The following is an 18,536-nucleotide window of genomic DNA, read 5'->3' on the forward strand; positions in this document are numbered from 1 at the left end:
ATGACCTGGAGCGCGAATACCACTGCTCTGGTGAAGAAGGCCCAGCAGAGAATATATTTCCTCAGACTTTTAAAAAAGAACAAGCTGAGTGAGAGACTGCTGGTGTCCTTCTACCGAGGCTCCATAGATACATACTTACATACTGTACCTGTGCTTGGTTTTCCAGCTGCACAGTCATGAATAGGAAAGTGCTCTATAAACACAGCCCAAAAAATTATCGGTCATCCTCTCCCATCTCTGGAAGAACTATACAACTCCCGTTGCCTTAAAAAAGCAGGTAATATTTTACAAGATTCATCTCATCCTGGATATAGTCTTTTTGCACCGTTGCCTTCAGGCAAGAGATACAGAACAATTAAATCAAGAACGAATAGATTAAAAAACAGTTTCTATCCAAGAGCTATAACCATCTTAAATGCTGTAACTAAATAATATGATCCCGGGAGTTGTGATGGGTGTATATGTATGTGTATGTGTGTGTGTGTGGCTGTAACTGTGTTTTTATATTGTTTTTTATGGAATGGCATTCAATTTTGTTGTACTATGTACAATGACAATAAAGTATCTATTCTATTCTATTCTAAATTGATACTTATTAACATAGATAGAACCTTAACATTGATAAATAGATTACCCACGCCCACTTGAACTGGGAAAGACACAAGTACTAAATGACATTGGATGGGATCCAAATAGCTCGTAAGACTCATTTAAGGGGCTTGTGTTAACCCAGTAAAATGTTTGATAGTTCCCCCACCTTTATCCAACAGACCTCCCCCTTCCAATGCCAAATCACAAACTACTTTTGAAACTCCCTTCAGTTTTAAAAGGAGTTTACTATCTGGTATGGGGGAGTGGTGTTGCTTCTATTGAAGAAACAAGATGAAACCCTCTTGAGCTTATATTAAGTCTAATTAAGTCTATTGTGCTTCTTCCCCCTACCCCCAAAAAACCCCAAACTGACCTCTGTCAGCTATGTCCAGGTCAGTTTATTTTGGATTTAGCTGCCCTCTTGCAGGGCATAATAGCCACATACTAGGAAAACATAGTGCATGAAATGGGCAATAAAGTAAAAACATAATAACATCAATCAGGTTCTGCCACTGTGATGAGTGACTCATAAGGCCATGGCCCTAAAGCATTATGTGAGAAATAAGTAACTACATAGCAACTTAGTCAATGTCAGAGTTTATTTATACTTGCAATGCCTTCTAAAACTGACTAAAAGATTAAAAGCCTATAAAATAAAATTTATATATATGTAATGTTTTGGATTGTGAGTGGGAAGTGTGTGTGTGTGTGTGTGTGTGTGTGTGTGTGTGTGTGTGTAATTTTCCACACATACCAAAACAAACATGATTTGCAGTCTTATTCTTGCTATCTTTAAAGTCTGCATTTAATATTACTCTCACTTCATCCTTTAGTCAATGTGACTTACAGAATCCTAACTGGAAACAACCCAATCATAAGATCAATTAAAATTTAAACACACAAACAGCAATATTAAAGCAACGAGTGGTTGCACACACTATTTTAAACTAAAGGCATTTCCCCCTAAAAGTGTGTGTGTGTGTGTGTGTGTGTGTGTGTGTGTGTGCGCGCGCGCGCGCACTAAGGCACTTTCTTGGAAAGCTCCTTCAAAGGTTGGGGGGAAATTACTGCAAAGGTGTTCTTCCCAGCTACAACTGATCTCCTTCCTTAAAAGCAGGGCTTTGGGACAGGCCAGTCCAACATCATCCTAACCAGTGAAGGGATACATTAGGAACAACATACCGGTAATCTCTTTTAGTTCTTTCCTCCAAAATCAACTTTAAAAGCACTTTGAACAAAAAAATACAGCATCAATCGTTCTGAAATTTGGCATCCGCCTTACCTAAGGGCATCTTTATGATGTGTATATGCTCTTTTTCATATAAACTGACCATACAAATTGATCCCTTTTTAACCACCTCAAAACTATAGATCCTGCCCTTGCAGAGAAAAAACTGCAACTTTCTCATGAAATTTGGCAGCATTTATCCTCCTCAGAGGATAAAGGACTAGCATGCTTGCTAATTTCATTTAATTATTTCAAAAAATAAACAAAAAAAGTTAAAGCTTGTTCCAGGGCAGGAAGGGAATGAAATCTCAGAAGCACTTCTGATCGAATCAGGCTGTTTCTAAAGCACCAAATCAGGGTCCAAACTGAATCTTGCAATTGGTGTACACCACTAGTTCCTTACTAACCTGAAGAGACTAACAAAAATGCAATGGAAACAAGGGAAAGAGCTAGCTGGGGTTGGAGCAATCTTGTGAGGATGCTACAAATGTCAAACAGACTGAACAAAGCTTGGAAAGCCACAAGTAAGGAGCAGATCCAGGAAGAATAAATAAAGTGGTCTCTTGGAAATACAAGCTTAAAAGACTGTTTTCCTGAGAGAAGAGGTAGGTAAATTAGAGTCGGACACGACTAAACAACAAAAGGAGAAAAGGAATTGGGGAATGGTTATGGCACCAGCTGAATCAAGTAACTTCTTGTTGTTGTTTAGTCGTTTAGTCGTGCCTGACTCTTCGTGACCCCATGGACCAGAGCACGCCAGGCACTCCTGTCTTCCACTGCCTCCCGCAGTTTGGTCAGACTCATGTTAGTAGCTTCAAGAACACTGTCCAACCATCTTGTTCTCTGTCGTCCCCTTCTCTTTGTGTCCTCAATCTTTCCCAACATCAGGGTCTTTTCCCGGGAGTCTTCTCTTCTCATAAGGTGGCCAAAGTATTGGAGCCTCAGCTTCAGGATCTGTCCTTCCAGTGAGCACTCAGGGTTGATTTCCTTCAGAATGGATAGGTTTGATCTTCTGGCAGTCCATGGGACTCTCAAGAGTCTCCTCCAGCACCAAATTCAAAAGCATCAATTCTTTGGCGAATCTTTGGCGCCATTAATAATGAGCAAGCTCATATCTCCAAGAACATTGGGATTCCCCATTTATGTTACTTTCACCATGCAGAAATTCAGTATGAGCCTGCTGAATCACACTTAAACTATAGCAATCTAACTTAGGTTCACAAATAGCAATACCTGGCTGCAGTATATCAATATACTGAGAGCTGGGCATCATCAGTATATTGATAACACAGTGCCCTTAATGGTTTCTCTCCACGGTTTCATAAAGTTACTGAAAAGTATCAGCCACACTGTCAATCAGCAGTGAACACATGTTGATCTCCTAAGGCTACTTTCTGAGTTAGCTTTGAAAGGAAGTGGGGGGCTAACCCTTATCCCTCCAACCATTATTCAAGACAGCGGAATACATTGCTGTAGACCACAATATCAAAACCTGGTGAGAAGTTTAGAAGAATTAACAAGCTGTGAATCAAGCTGTGAATCACTCTTTCCCCCCAGCCCCTACTAGATGTGCCCACATATTGTATCAGATAAGTAAAACAATGAAGGTTTGGGAAGACGTTAAAGAAAAGTGATGTGAATAGATTCCTTGCATTCGCTCTCTTAAGGCAGAAAACAGTTTCAGGAAGAAAACAGTTTGAGGCATTTCAGGGAGATCATTATAAGAGGCTCCAAAACCCCAGTTGGGTGCATATATGGAACTCCTAAAAAAGAAAAGAAATGCATGTCTTTGTGCACCTTTCAACTGAACTTAGCAGTTAGCTTGAAGGCAGCACAAAATGATCATCTGGGGTACATTAACTTCTGTATTAGTCTATTTATGTTCCTGAAATATGGCAGCCAGTGATCGAGTTTAGACAAACGTTAGCCGAAAATGGTTTTATTCTCTAATCCACTTTTTATTGGTTAGAAGGAAAACAGAATGGATCATATTTAATGCTACAGCAAAGAAATGCATACCATTCTAAAAATATTTGGCATCAAAATTGCACTAGCATATTTATTCAGTGGTTACCCTGGAATTTCTGAGGGGGAAAGGAAAGTCATTTCTCTTGACTATGACAATTTTAATAGGAAACTTAAACAGCAAACCTAACCAAAGTCACATTCCTTTATTTCTGAACTAGGATGCACACAAATGTATATCAAATTGCTTACCTGCTGGAATCATCGTTTGCTGAGAGTCAAAGTCTGTATTTAGAGACATCCGACCCCCTTTGGCCAATCTATCGTAGAGCAAGGTTATGTGTTTCTTCAGTTTACTGGTGTCCTTGGGGATACACAACTGATTGGTCAGTGTCAGCGTGTGGTCTTTCGAACTCTTGGACAAACACGTTTTCAACAAGTGAGAGACAGAAGCATCCACAGTTTCTTCCCAGCCCTGAAAGAGAAAAGTATTTCTAAATTAAAGGAAAAACATGTACTTTACTCTGGTAAAGAATGCACTAAGAAGATTAAACAAACAAAATAAAGGAAAAGGTTTAAATTGTGATACTGAAATGGGCTTAAACAATTTACTAAACATATTTGTAAAATGAAAACAAGCAGCAAGAAAAACCAAGGACTCTAAATATAAAGAAATGCACTAAATATACAGTATAGTTAATGTTAAAAGTGAGAGTACTTAACAATAATAGATTAAATAGGTTTGGTTTTCCAGTTTTTCTGGTATAGTAATTTTCAGTTCTTCATACTGGTTTTCTTTCCACACAAATAGCTCCTTAAATGACAACAAAATGCAATTTTGAAATGGTTGTGTTCTATCTTTCCTATTTTTAAGAAATTAGCATGTGTGAATGAGACCAAACACATATACTTCCATGAGCCACTGGAAACTGCTAGTTGGTTTCCTGGACATGAACTGAGTTCCATACACATTTTACACATATTTGAAATTCCTTCACAGAGAGACTCCAGCATGAAATTGCTGAATTAGAATCAACAAGATTTTGACTGTTTGGGTTTGAAGAGAGACAACCGTTTCCTGTGCCACTACAGCTATTCAGGACTAACACAGCAAATCTGAGATGGGTGTATTATCACCAATGACTGCTATTATGAATGATTACTATGCTTATTTTACAAACATTTAAGGTTTAACAGAACTTTAACAAGCAGCCCTTCCTACATTTCATGACCATTTAATATTAATTTTAAAAAACCACCACAAGGTGCATATATAAACAATCCTCCCCCACCCCCCACAATTCATGTCGTAATAAATGAGTTAAGTATTTTTGTGTCACAAGCCTAATTGTTGGTTTAGTTCATGGGTAGGCAAACTAAGGCCTGGGGGCCAGATCCAGCTAAATCCGGCCCGCCGTCGGTCTGGAAATCAGCATGTTTTTACATGAGTAGAATGTCCTTTTATTTAAAATGCATCTCTGGGTTATTTGTGGGGCCTGCCTGGTGTTTTTACATGAGTAGAATGCATGCTTTTATTTAAAATGCATCTCTGGGTTATTTGTGGGGCCTGCCTGGTGTTTTTACACGAGTAGAATGTGTGCTTTTATTTAAAATGCATCTCTGGGTTATTTGTGGGGCACAGGAATCTGTTCTTTTTTTTCTTCAAAATATAGTCCTGCCCCACACAAGGTCCAAGGGACAGGGGACTGGCCCCCTGCTGTAAAAGTTTGCTGACTCCTGGTTTCACACCTCCAGGCTAGCACAGGTTTCCCTCTAAAGATTCTTTGTGAGAAACATGAAGACTACTTGATAAGGACTTAAGCTGAAAAGCAATGGACACACAGGGGCTTTTTTTGTCCCGCCTTGCACTGCAATCCATGATGCCCCCGAATATTAGCTCTTATAGGCCAAGAGACAGACTGTAGAGGACGCTATCAGAAGAGGAAACTGGCAAAAATAAACAAACCCATGCTTCCTAGCACATGGGGTTAGTTCCCAGCCTATATGTCCTGTTTCATTCTTTAAGAAATATCATAATCATCAGCATTTTCAAAAGTGAGTGCACCACAGCCTCCATTAATGCAATGGACATTTCTCCCTCCTGTAACGAGGCATTAACCACTCCCTTAATCCCTCCTGCTAAATTTAGTCAGCCAGCATGGGCAAGGGCGAAGAAGGCATGTGGTAAGCCTGATCCCAATAAGTGTCTTAACCACATCATCAGGGCCCAGCAATTGAAACTGATCCCACAGTCTAAACGTCTCCCCCAGATATGTGCTCTTAATCTGATGCCACAGTATCAACAGCTTTGTGATATTACAAAATTATATTTCTATAATTTATTAAATGCTGGTGTGTGCAGGGGATAGAAGCCACTGTAAATAATGTACCCATATCGTGAAAAAATGGTTTAATACATGAGTTAACATTGTTGTCATCAGTGCAGACAAACATTAGCACCCCCCCCCAACCCAAAAAAAGTATCAGTTTTGGGACATGTTTAAAAAAGGCAGTATGCAACAGCTTCCCTGGTTGGGTCCCATTTGGAGTTCTGGGTCAGAGAATTGTCTTTAAGATAACGATTAACTGAATGCTTTCATCACCCCATATATAACTGAAAGCCTATGCATTCCAGAGTCTTCACCATTAAAATACACTAACCTATTCACAATTTAGATCCTTGCTATGTTCTTAACCCAAACTATTTGTTGCCTTTGTTGAAAAACTGTTCGTTGAAAACAAGCTACAGTATTACTACAGGCAGCATTAAAACCTGTGTTTTAGACAACCAAAGTTTGATTAGAGTCACCAGCAGGCACTATGTAGAAACTGTGTTTAATGACTGATCATAGCAGGTGTAGATCACTGCTACAGGGTGGCTACAAGACGCTCGTAGACTCAGTACTCATATTCATGGCTCAATGATTATTAAAGGCTTTATTCCAGAATTCACAACAGTCCCCAACACAGATCTGGTTACAGATTACACAGTTCGGAAGTTGCAACAGAGCTCTAGGACAGGGGTTCCCAACAAAATTTTCTCGAGGACCCCTCATCGAGCCGCTATTGTGACAAGGACCCCCATTAATTCCTAATCCTAAATCTAATTCCTAATTCCTAATCCATTTTTTCCAGTAAGCTTAACACTGATCTTGGAAGGGTTAGGTTCAAGGGACGCCGACGATTTAGGTTCAATGGACACTGACAAGATCGGTTTGAGAGTCACTGACTTAATTGCTTGAACATCAAATGCATTATCTTCCTCTTCATCTGTAGGCCTTTGTCGTTTTAACGAACCACTTTTTAACCAACAATCCATTTTTAACTACGCGAACTGTAGCTTCCGCAAAAAACAACGCTTTGTTTACAAATACTACTGTTTTGCAAAGAGGCAGTGCGTGCCAGGGAGGAGGGAGGGGAATGGAGAAGACAGGGTACCTGCGCTGTAGCGCACAAATGAAGCCGACACGCACAAAGCATCTTGGGGAGGTGAGCGTTAGTAGAATGCGCGCGCTGCCTCTTTGCAAAACAGTACTGTTTGTAAAGCGTCACCTAACGGCATACAGCAGAACTACTGCCTCTATCTAATTCTAGTTTTGCGCTAGACTCTGCTCATGCAGGAAGCAGCCAAAACAAAAAATCTGTTATCATACAAAATATATTTAATATATTTTTTATTCTAATAGCATCTTGCGGACCCCTCTGGCATAGCTCGCGGACCCCTGGGGGTCCCCGGACCACCTGTTGGGAACCACTGCTCTAGGATACATGCTAAGCAGAAGCTAAGATGGACGCATCCCCTGAACACCCCTTTTGAAGAGTTGGACAGGCGCGCAGTGTGACGGATTGGGCTGGCTTGAGTAGAACTCTAGGGTGTTAAGTGTTAAACCCAGCCTCTTAGTTGATTGACGGCATTCCATTCCATGAGGGGCGGGACAGCCGCGGGTTTAAAGAGGATGGGTAGCCGTTAAATGAGGAGAGAAGGTTTTGGGAGCGTGAGGGAGGTTGTGGAGTAGGTTACTAGAGTAGGTGTAGATGAGGAATTGGTTAGGTTTGTAATTATATGATTAACAAGAACAGTTCTATTGAAACCACATGCTTGTACACATGAAACCTGAACGCAACCGTTAAGATTTTAAGACATTAAATGTTAAGTTAAAGTGCCATTTAAACTATCGTCGGTGTGATCTTTCCAGCAGAGGTATCTATTGCTCATCTGATGGGGATACTCATTAAAAGGACAAAACCCCTATCTAAGGCAGAAAGGATAGTTTGTTGTCCCTTGAGTGCACCGAGAGGGGGAGGAAGAGGGAGACTGGTTCAAGGGTGACACAAAGTTTCCTCGGGAGGGAGGAAAGCTTCACAGTGGGGAAAGCTCAAGTGAGGAGAACCCCTTACTGGTGTGTGCACTAAGAATAGTCTCATATCCACCCGAGCTTAAAAAGATACCGGGCCACGTTTGGGCTGGAAAAGTACTCTCATTTTATTTGTAAAACCCACAAGGGATAGGGGGATTACAATAAGGCTATAGGGAAGAGTGGAGAGGTTTAGTGTTACCTCAGAAATCCCTATTAGTGCTTTTATAATTTGAGAGGTTTAAAAACAAAAAGCGTAAGGTGGGGACCTCTTACGTCGCACGCAGTCATTCACACACTTGCCTTCCCAATCAAACAGGCACTCTTATGAGTAGGTTGGTTCTGCTTGTGCCAGAGCAGCCATCACCACATCTTTGGCTATGGAGGCGGAGCTGGCATCGATGGCTCAGTGTCTGCTCTGGCTTTAGGCGCCTCCCTGGGGCAGTGGAGTGCTTCACTGACAGGAGGTGGTGCGGGAACCAAAACATGTGGCTCTACTATGATGGTCAGGGCATCCAATATGGCTGAGGTGAGACTCTCCCCTGACAACCCACGAGGTCCCATCTCAGCATCTAAATCAGCACCTCCCAGACCACGGGCCCTTCCCCACGATCCAATTCTGTACTCATATCCAGTGCCAGATTTATGTATAAGCTAAACAAGCTATAGCTTAGGCCCTACTCTCTTGGGGGCCCCCAAAAAGGCAAAGGAAAAGAAAATCTGGATGTACATTTCCAAAATATAAGATTAAAAACAAATAAAATAAAATAAAACCTACATACAGTAAGAGTGTTTTGTGTTGTGTAGGCTCCTATGATGTAAGTAATGGGCCCCACCTGCTAGCCATATAGCATATATTCAACACAATAAAACAACAACAATTTGTTGTTGACAAAAGACAGCTGGACATATAAAGGGCCCCATTACCTTCAGTAGCTTAGGGCCTCATTAAACCTAAATCCGGCCCTGCTCATATCCCATTCATAATTCCCCTTGGCCAGAGGTCTCCACAGGGTTCAAGCAACAAAGGAGCATAAGATTGAAGCTTATTTGGGGATGTGCTGCTTTTCTGTAACTTTTCATGTAATGCCTTTTCCTACAACTCTTGATTTTTTTTTTTGCCATGGCAGAAAGTGAGGAGGAATTAAAGAACCTCTTAATGAGGGTGAAAGAGGAGAGCGCAAAATATGGTCTGAAGCTCAACATCAAAAAAACTAAGATCATGGCCACTGGTCCCATCACCTCCTGGCAAAGAGAAGGGGAAGAAATGGAGGCAGTGAGAGATTTTACTTTCTTGGGCTGCATGATCACTGCAGATGGTGACAGCAGTCTCGAAATTAAAAGACGCCTGCTTCTTGGGAGAAAAGCAATGACAAACCTGGACAGCATCTTAAAAAAGCAGAAACATCACCTTGCCAACAAAGGTCCGTATAGTTAAAGCTATAGTTTTTCAGTAGTGATGTATGGAAGTGAGAGCTGGACCATAAAGAAGGCTGATCGCCAAAGAATTGATGCTTTTGAATTGTGGTGCTGGAAGAGACTCTTGAAGAGTCCCATGGACTGCAAGAAGATCAAACCTATCCATTCTGAAGGAAATCAGCCTTGAATGCTCACTGGAAGGACAGGTCTTGAAGCTGAGGCTCCAATACTTTGGCCACCTCATGAGAAGAGAAGACTCCCTGGAAAAGACCCTGATGTTGGGAAAGATGGAGGGCAGAAGGAGAAGGGGACAACAGAGGAGGAGATGGTTGGACAGTGTTCTCAAAGCTACTAGTGTGGTGTAGTGGTTAAGAGCAGTAGACTCGTAATCTGGGGAACCGGGTTCGCGTCTCCGCTCCTCCACATGCAGCTGCTGGGTGACCTTGGGCTAGTCACACTTCTCTGAAGTCTCTCAGCCCCACCCACCTCACAGGGTGTCTGTTGTGGGGGAGGAAGGGAAAGGAGATTGTTAGCTGCTTTGAGACTCCTTCGGGTAGTAATAAAGCGGGATATCAAATCCAAACTCTTCTTCTACCAACGTGAATTTGACCAAACTGCGGGAGGCAGTGGAAGACAGGAGTGCCTGGCATGCTCTGGTCCACGGGGTCATGAAGAGTCGGACACGACTAAACAACAACGAATTTTAGACTTGATTTCATAAACCCAGGGAAGTTTTAGACTGATTGAAAGAGGGCAGCTTTGTAGAAAAAAATGCCCCATTATCTGGTGGCAGCAAGTTATTAAGCAGGGGAAGGGCAGGCATACATACAGGGGGTTACTCTCTCTTGTCACTGGATTTCAGCAGCACAGGACTCAGGGTGGAGGCTGTCACATACATTTTGTAAGTACTGAGTTTAAGAATTTAGTAAGTTCTACCAGGAAGAGGCATGGGCCTAACCATTTCAGCAACTGCAATCCAAATTCTTAGATCACTTACTTTGTACTGAAGATACAAGTGCTTTTATGTGGGGGGGGGAATTAAAAATAGGATGCACAAAACCCACACAGCATGGTCCTTTCCTCTTCTGGTATTATATTTCTAGTTTGCAGATCCCATTCTTCGTTCTGTGCTAAAATGTCATGCCAAGAGCAGAATCTCCCAGATGGAAGCTAACTGGCTTATTTTGGCATGAATTTACTGATTTACTTTGGCATGAGTTTTCATAAGCAGAAGCATACTTAATTAGATGTATGAAGTTGAATGGAAATGCAGTGAGTTCATACTCACAAGATAAAGGAAAAATTAGCTGCTTACCTGGAAGTAAGCCTCAATGGATGTTACTTTCGAGTAACCATGTGCAAGATCGCACTGTAGAACACCAATTGTATTATAATAATGCATACCCAAATGGCTACACAATTTTTTTTACTAAAATATTTTAGACCAATTTCTCAGCCATGGTTAAACCATCAGGAAATGTTACATTTGCACTAGGCCCAAGTGAGCTAACTCTGAAAGATGGTGAATGAGAAGTGTTCCATGTAAGTGAAATTGCTCTCTAGGCACCTCTCCATTTAAAGCCTGTAAACCATGAAAAAACTGATAAATCTTTTGGTTTCCACATCCAGTCTTAGTGGAAATAACACAAAAAAGACAGAGTTCGCAAGTGCCAACTGTGCTTAATTCTGTTTCTGCCTAATAGAAAATAAAAATTACAAATATTTTCATTTACTGGGTTGAAAAAAGAGCTTCATTTTCTTCTGCATGTTGTTCTGGGCAATGCAGCGCAGAATGTATATGACAGGAAAGTTGAATTTAAAAAGTGCCCTTTACATTATATCAACCCAGTGAAATTGATTGTAGGGCAACAGAAGGTAAAGGTATAAATGCCAAGACAATAACTTGTTTTATTTAGTTTGAAGGTAAGAATATGGTTTTAAGAGACAAAAACATTAAATTAAAAATAGGCAAACAAAATTGTAAGCCAAATCTAAGTTGCCCAAAGGCAGGGGTCCCCAGACTTACCGGGTTTCGGGCTGGAGAGCAGGGGAGTGCGCGCGCAGCGGGCCGGAGGGCGGGGGAGTGCGCGCCCGTGCGCATGCGCACACGCACACGGTCGGGGGGGGGAATCGCCGAAAATCGCTTGTGCGCATGCGTATGGGCCTCCCCCGACCTGGAAGTGCATCGGAAATGACCTCTTCCGGGTCGGGAGAGGCCCATACGCATGCGCACAAAGGATTTTCGGCGATTTTTTGCAGATTTTGAAGATCGCCGCCGCGCCGTGCGCCGTAAGAGCGGGCGACGGCAGCGGGCGGCGGGGGTCGTCGCGGGCCGGATTGGGCGGCTAATTGGGCCGCATCCGGCCCGGGGGCCGTAGTCTGGGGACCCCTGCCCAAAGGTCTCTAGATCAGTCATGGGTAAAATTTTGTCAAAGGCATTAAAGAGAAGATTGCTTTGTCTATGCTTAAGAAATGGCTACTGTCTCCTAAAGGCCTACTGTGATGGCAAGGCAGATAGGACTAGAGACCCTTGCCACTTTGTGTCAGCTTTAAGCTTCAAAACTAAGCTTCCCTATCTAATTAACAGCATCAAAGGTCAAATAAACTATTTGACTGTAGACACAAATTAACTATTTTGGTGTTAAGAAAGATTCTTCTATCACTAACCTGCTTGGATAAACAACAGAACGATTGCCAGCTTCACAGCAACCTACCCACCCAAATGCTAAAATCCTTTACCTAAGGAATGCAAAACTGTGTTGTTGCATATGAAAACAAAGAAATAAAGGATACTTAACCATACAAATTAAACTCTGAATCAATCAAATGTCAAATAAATGTCCAGAAAACAAGAAGCCATGTTTCTGATTTAAGCAGATACCCATCTGATGGGATGCTGTTTGTGTTAGGCAGAAGATAATTGTACTTCTCTACAGCCTTAAAGCATACAGAATGTTATAAAAAGACGTTCTACACCAAATAAAATTCTACAACAACAACATACAGCCAATCTCATGATGTAAAATTGAATGAAGAGTAAAATACTAATCACTGGAGTCTGCTCTCCAACCACAGTGCCACTCAACTGGATGGGGTAAACCTGAACACAAGCTAGAAGCCTCTTTCTGAAACATCGATGGAATGTCAAAAGTCCCCTTACACACCAGAAATGCCCTTCTCTTTAAATTACATTCAGATTTCTGTGATACTATAATAACTGCTGTATGGAATTATTGCAGCATCTGAGTGGGGGAGTTATTTTATTATTTTTGGGGTTATTGCTCCAATTGCAGGTTTTCAGTATAGCACATCACAACACCACTTATATATGATGTCCTGGAATGTGACATTGTGGGATATATGTGTAAAGGGGCCCCAGAAGGGCAAGTACTAAAATTGTACCTCTTGTCTTAAGGCATCAAACAGATTTCCCCATGTTGTTACTAGAAAACGTCTCAAAACATTACATTAAGAGAAGGTCAAGCAGATTGTATGGTTTATTTAAAAAACCTACAAGTTTAACCATTCAGAACCATTCTACTCCAGATATTTGAGAAATTGCAGCCTTTTTCAGATCCAATTCACCTGGCTTCTAGAGCAACAGTGGACAAAAGAACTGAATTTTTTACAACCAAATGAACCACAGTAAATCCTTTGACACTGTGCACATAGGTTATGGGTAGATAGTGTGCACATTAGCATAATTTCTGATGAGCTTTTTCATGCATCGTATTTTTATGGGTGCATGTGAAACATAGAGAAGGAGAGTTCCTTCTCTAAAACGACCCCACAGCTATGGAATTTCATTGGATTTGCATCAAATCTCAACATTGCAGTCTTTTTCAGTTGGACTTGCAGGGGTGATACTTGTTAGCTAGCTGGTGGTCCAAATTATTATTTTTTACTAGCTAAGTTAAAAAATATACATGTATTTGGTAGTTTAAAGTTAAGATTTTTTGTATTACTGTTCTTGTTATCTTTTGCAGTTTTTGACTGTAAGATGCTCTAGATGAGCATTTGTCCAGAGAAGTGGCATAATATTCTACATAGATAAATAAATAATATTTGCTTCACAAACTGCGGAATCAGTGTGCCAGCACAGGCAGTATGTATGTGAACTCATTGAGGGATTATAATAGTGCTTAGGCTCCAGGCCAAAGGATTCTCTCTACAGGACTCCTCATCAAGAAGGTGGAGACTGAGAAATGTAGTCAGGCCAAGGGATAAAAGGGTTCTGTTGACAAGAAGCCCTCTCAAACAAGTGGTCTGCTCCTTGGGCTCTCTCCAGGGTGCTGAAAAACCTGCTATTGGACTTGTTGTCTTCAGGCATCCTATCCTTGCTGATTCCAGGCTGAAGATGAAACATGCTCACTGAACATTAATATCCAGTATCAAGAATAGCTCCCATGTTTGAGGCATTTGTAATAAGTGAAGAGTATTAATCTACTGTATATGTTGAAGTCTAACTCCCCAGATATCTGATTATTTGCACCTCATCAGGCACTGCTGATCACTATGCCATGTGACCAAGGAGTGCCACTACAGCTTCTCAGTGAATAACCTTCTAGACCAGGCATCCCCAAACTGCGGCCCTCCAGATGTTTTGGCCTACAACTCCTATGATCCCTAGCTAACAGGACCAGTAGTCAGGGATGATGGGAATTGTAGTCCAAAACATCTGGAGGGCTGAAGTTTGGGGATGCCTGTTCTAGAATAACCCACCCAAGCTGGCCATTGACTGTTCCTAGACAGCAAGAAACATAACATGACTTCCAATCTCAGTGGAAATTTGCTTGAGCAACAAGGCCGGCCTGAGCTCTTGCATATTGTGTGTTTCTGGGTCTTGCTCTTTCACCCTGACTTCTAGCTTTTGATTTGCCCTCTGATCTCAATTGCTGTTTAATCCTGACTGCTCTTCAATCCCAACTCCTGGCTCCTGGCTCATCCTAGAATGCTGCTCACACTCCAGCACCTTGTTTAAGGGCTAAATCAGAGTGTGTTCAGATAAGGATACACTGTCACTCCCTGGATGCAAAGGATGACGACCTGAATTACCAGTACTTTGTGAATACTTTGTGAGCTGATGTCAATCCAAACTACTTCCACATCAACCTGCCTGTGCACACTGGTTTTCTTCAGAGACCCTCTTCCAGCTGCCCCCATTCACAAGGAGGCTCTTCTGTTGCCTTATTTGTTTTTCTTCAGGAGCTTAGAGAAGACCATTTTATTTTGCCAGGTTAGGGACAAACCCTACCAATAATAATTAATTACCTATATTCCCTTCCTGAACCCTGATGAGATCAGTGAGAAGAGTAAGGGAAGCAGCTCTTCTTCTTCTTCTTTTTTTAAAAAAGGAAAATGTTAAGGCTATCTTAAATATGGAATGTAGAATTCCAGGGAGGTCTGCAAGAAACAAATACTGCATCCAAAAGACAGGAAGCTCCTCCTTGCCAATGAGCTCAACAGTTGACCCTGTCTTTTTACCAAAAAGAGGTGGTGTCTCCAGATGAAGGAACTGACTTTGGTACTCATGGGACGGAGTAGACATCTTTAGGAAATGGTTTGATATGTCAAAGTTGACTCAAAACATTTGGATGCATCAGGATGAAATTCCAAATGGCAGCCTCTCCGAATAGCTAAAGTAAATGAGAATGTTCTGCTCTTTAACAGCATCCCAGATCTATTGCATGTAGCAGTCTATTGCAGTTTACATAATGACAGGGCCACCCTGATACAGATACACTTAACCCAAAGAAAGTTTCCAGCTGGAATGACTAATTTGTATGCTTAAAATATAGTAGAAATATATTTAGTATGGATCAGTAAGACACTTGAAAAATATGTCTTTTCCCCTGCCACTCCCCACCTTAAATCAAAACAAAAGCAAATAAGTTAGTTGAAAGGAAAAAAATAAAACTGTTAACAGAACATGCTGGGAAACGCATAATTATAGATTTAATACTTGTCCACATTTTTACAAAACCTAGTAGATTCTTACCAGCTCTTGAGTATCCTGTGTTAATGGCAAGAATGTAGCTTGTAGAATAGAAACTTGGTCAGCACTCAGTTTCTGCCACAGGCTAATCAGCAGAATTACCAGCTGGGTGGCACTTTTTAACTTTGTGAACGCCTGGAACATATTGGCTTCATTTTTTCCAGCTGCATCTGCTAGAGCTATTACCTGCAAGAATTACAAACTTCTGTTAGGTACTGTATACTTTTGCTATTCTCAAGCACACACCACTAACATTACATTTGGCTAACTCTTGAGTTTTCTTTAGAAGAACCTGATGAACTTTGCTTTCCAAAAACATAAGCCAGATAGAGTTTTGAGTTATTATTTGCCATCTTCTTATAAGTGAGATAGAATTTAAAATCCATATGGTACTGTGATTAATCTATTAGTACAATCAACATACGAGAGAACTTGCATTGTCTAGATGTATACAATAAAAAAATTCCTTCCAGCAGCACCTTAGAGACCAACTACGTTTGTCATAGGTATGAGCTTTCATGTGCATGCACACTTCTTCAGATAGTGCAAGCTTCACTTCTTCGTGCATGCACATGAAAGCTCATACCAATGACAAACGTAGTTGGTCTCTAAGGTGCTGCTGGAAGGAATTTTTTTTATTTTGTTTCGACTACGTCAGACAAACACGACTACCTACCTGTAACAATATAGTATGGTATCCCCAAGACTTATCTTCAGTACATTATGTAACATAATAGCCTTTAACAAATTGTAAACACTCATTTTAAATACCAGCTCTGATGGTAATCCCTGTGTAAACAGTATCCCCTCTGGAGTAATTTCCACAGCATGTCATTTATTTGTAAATTAGGTTATCATCTCAATTTCTTCTGCACAGAAAGAATTAATCCTGTTTATCATAAGATTTTCACTAAGTCTATTTATACACATATTGGTTTATACAAAACTGTAGATACTTTTGGCATTTCAGCAGTTCACTGATGTTTATAGCACAAGCATGGCTACTGGCATGCAAAGATTCTGAAAAGGAAATTTAAGGTGTGCTGAAGCAAAACGCCAGCTCTTTTCTTTTTATAAAACTGGCAGAATATTTTATCCCATTCATATACTCAGGACATCAGTGGAAAAACGCAATCGGAAAGAGAACCAAGGGAAGTGGGACTTTAATCATTGAAAATGTTCTTGTTCTGGTTCCACTTCCCAGACATGGCTATGAGGTAAAATTGAAACACAAAACCTACTGTTGTTTATCTTACAGGAAGGTTATAGACTATGGAACTCCATGTGTGCAACATATTGATGATTGAGGTGCAATGTTTAGAAAGCAATTTAGTTAACAATTTTTATGAAGTGAAATGAGACTGTTAACATATTGACACCCCCCCCGCCCACCTCCCATTTTGCTTCAATTTGCCCACTAGCAGCCAGCAGATCCAGTCCTGTATATCGAGTAAGACTGTTTCTCTCACCAGGAAGTAGGGTTAACTTCTCCATTCCTATTTCTAACTTGGGGATCACCTTAAGGAAGGTTCCTTGCTAGACAGTACCTATAGAAGAGATGAATGCAAAACGTTCTGCCTCCTTAAGTCCTCCTTTCATTTCTGCCTGCCCATTAACAGGCAGCAGCTTTTCAGAGCACCTGCATCTGGGTTGCAATTATTTTCTTCGCCTACAAGTGGTGTCAGCTGCTCAGTCCCGATCTGATGTTTGTTGGCTGTGTGGTGGTGATGAGCATTATTTAGCCCTAGATAAACGACCAGAGGCAAGATAGTCCCAAATGGTGACACTCTTCAGGGTTGTACTGTGGTTGAAATTCATGGTGTTATTAGGACTATTGCTGCGCATGGTCCATTGTTTGTTAGGTTTGGTTTTGAGTTCTATCTTGGAGCTAAAACTGGGTATGACCAATGAGAGAGTGCATTTCTGGGTGAGGAAACTGGAATGCTGCAAGGGAATGCTGCAATTGGAATGCTGGAAGGGACCGCAAGGGTCATCTAGTTCAACACCCTCCAATATCAGGTTATTTTGCTTTCCTTAGCTTGGAACCCAATGAGATCAGACCAGAAAGTTAGCTGCTAGCTATTTTGCCAGTAGGTATGTGTTGGCTGAACTCTTAAAACCTGCACCAGTAGTATGCTAATTCTTTTGGCTGAGCTCTTAGATCCATACTACCCTCTAGTGCAGGCACCCCCAGACTTCGGCCCTCCAGATGTTTTGGACTACAATTCCCATCTTCCCTGACCACTGGTCCTGTTAGCTAGGGATCATGGGAGTTGTAGGCTAAAACATCTGGAGGGCCGCAGTTTGGGGATGCATGCTCTAGTGGATATACAGAGTTTGTTTGTTTGTTTCATTTTACGACCTTTCTACCTTAAATGTCCTTGGTAGAAGTTGGTAGGCTTCTCAGTGCTGGGGTGCGGGGCACTTGTCTGTTTTTATTATATTGCTTGTTTGTCTTTTGGAATTCCATATTATTTTATGGCTGGTTTTAACTGTTGCCAGTCTCCCTCAGTGGTGCATAGACACCAAAAAAGCGGGGTACACATTTTTACAGAAAATAAAATTGAGCGGATAGGAGCTGTCAATGAATGGGGCAACCATGAGCATTTCCTTTGTCATGGATGGATTGTTAACTGGTTAAGCTTGAAGCTGCAGCGCCTTCTAACTTCTACAGCAGAGGTCAGCAAGGTTTATCTTGCCTGGGCCAGATCAGTCCTGCGGAGATCCCTCTGTGGGCCGGATCGCACGTGCGCCTGCTATTTCTGGCGTCTGCGATTTCCGGCGCTGTGGAAGTGAGTTCCTGAACCACGCTGAGCTAGTTTAGCGCAGCGCATTAGTGGGCGGCTCATGGGCTGGTCAAAGGACCTCTGTGGGCGACTTCCAGCCCATGGGCTTTAGGTTGCTGACCCCTGTTCTACAGGTAAGGAGGAACAATTAAGATGGCTCCGTCAAAACTTATTTGCTCAATGGCCCTATAGGAGTA

At 41.5% G+C, this 18,536-nt stretch overlaps 1 protein-coding gene across 2 annotated transcripts in view; it reads right to left on the reverse strand.

Moving 5' to 3' along the window:
- BBS9 (Bardet-Biedl syndrome 9) overlaps positions 1 to 18,536 on the reverse strand; it is a 225,092-nt gene that overhangs the window by 114,209 nt on the left and 92,347 nt on the right. For both annotated transcript variants that reach the window (XM_060280578.1, XM_035130062.2), the window contains exons 19-20: positions 15,557 to 15,739; positions 4,037 to 4,259 (exon numbers count right to left, since the gene is read on the reverse strand). In XM_060280578.1, coding sequence (XP_060136561.1) covers positions 4,037 to 4,259; positions 15,557 to 15,739 — 406 coding nt within the window. The remainder of the gene's footprint in view (positions 1 to 4,036; positions 4,260 to 15,556; positions 15,740 to 18,536) is intronic.

The sequence above is a fragment of the Zootoca vivipara genome, chromosome 12 (assembly GCF_963506605.1).
Source record: "Zootoca vivipara chromosome 12, rZooViv1.1, whole genome shotgun sequence".
In the NCBI taxonomy this organism is placed as follows: Eukaryota; Metazoa; Chordata; class Lepidosauria; order Squamata; family Lacertidae; genus Zootoca; species Zootoca vivipara.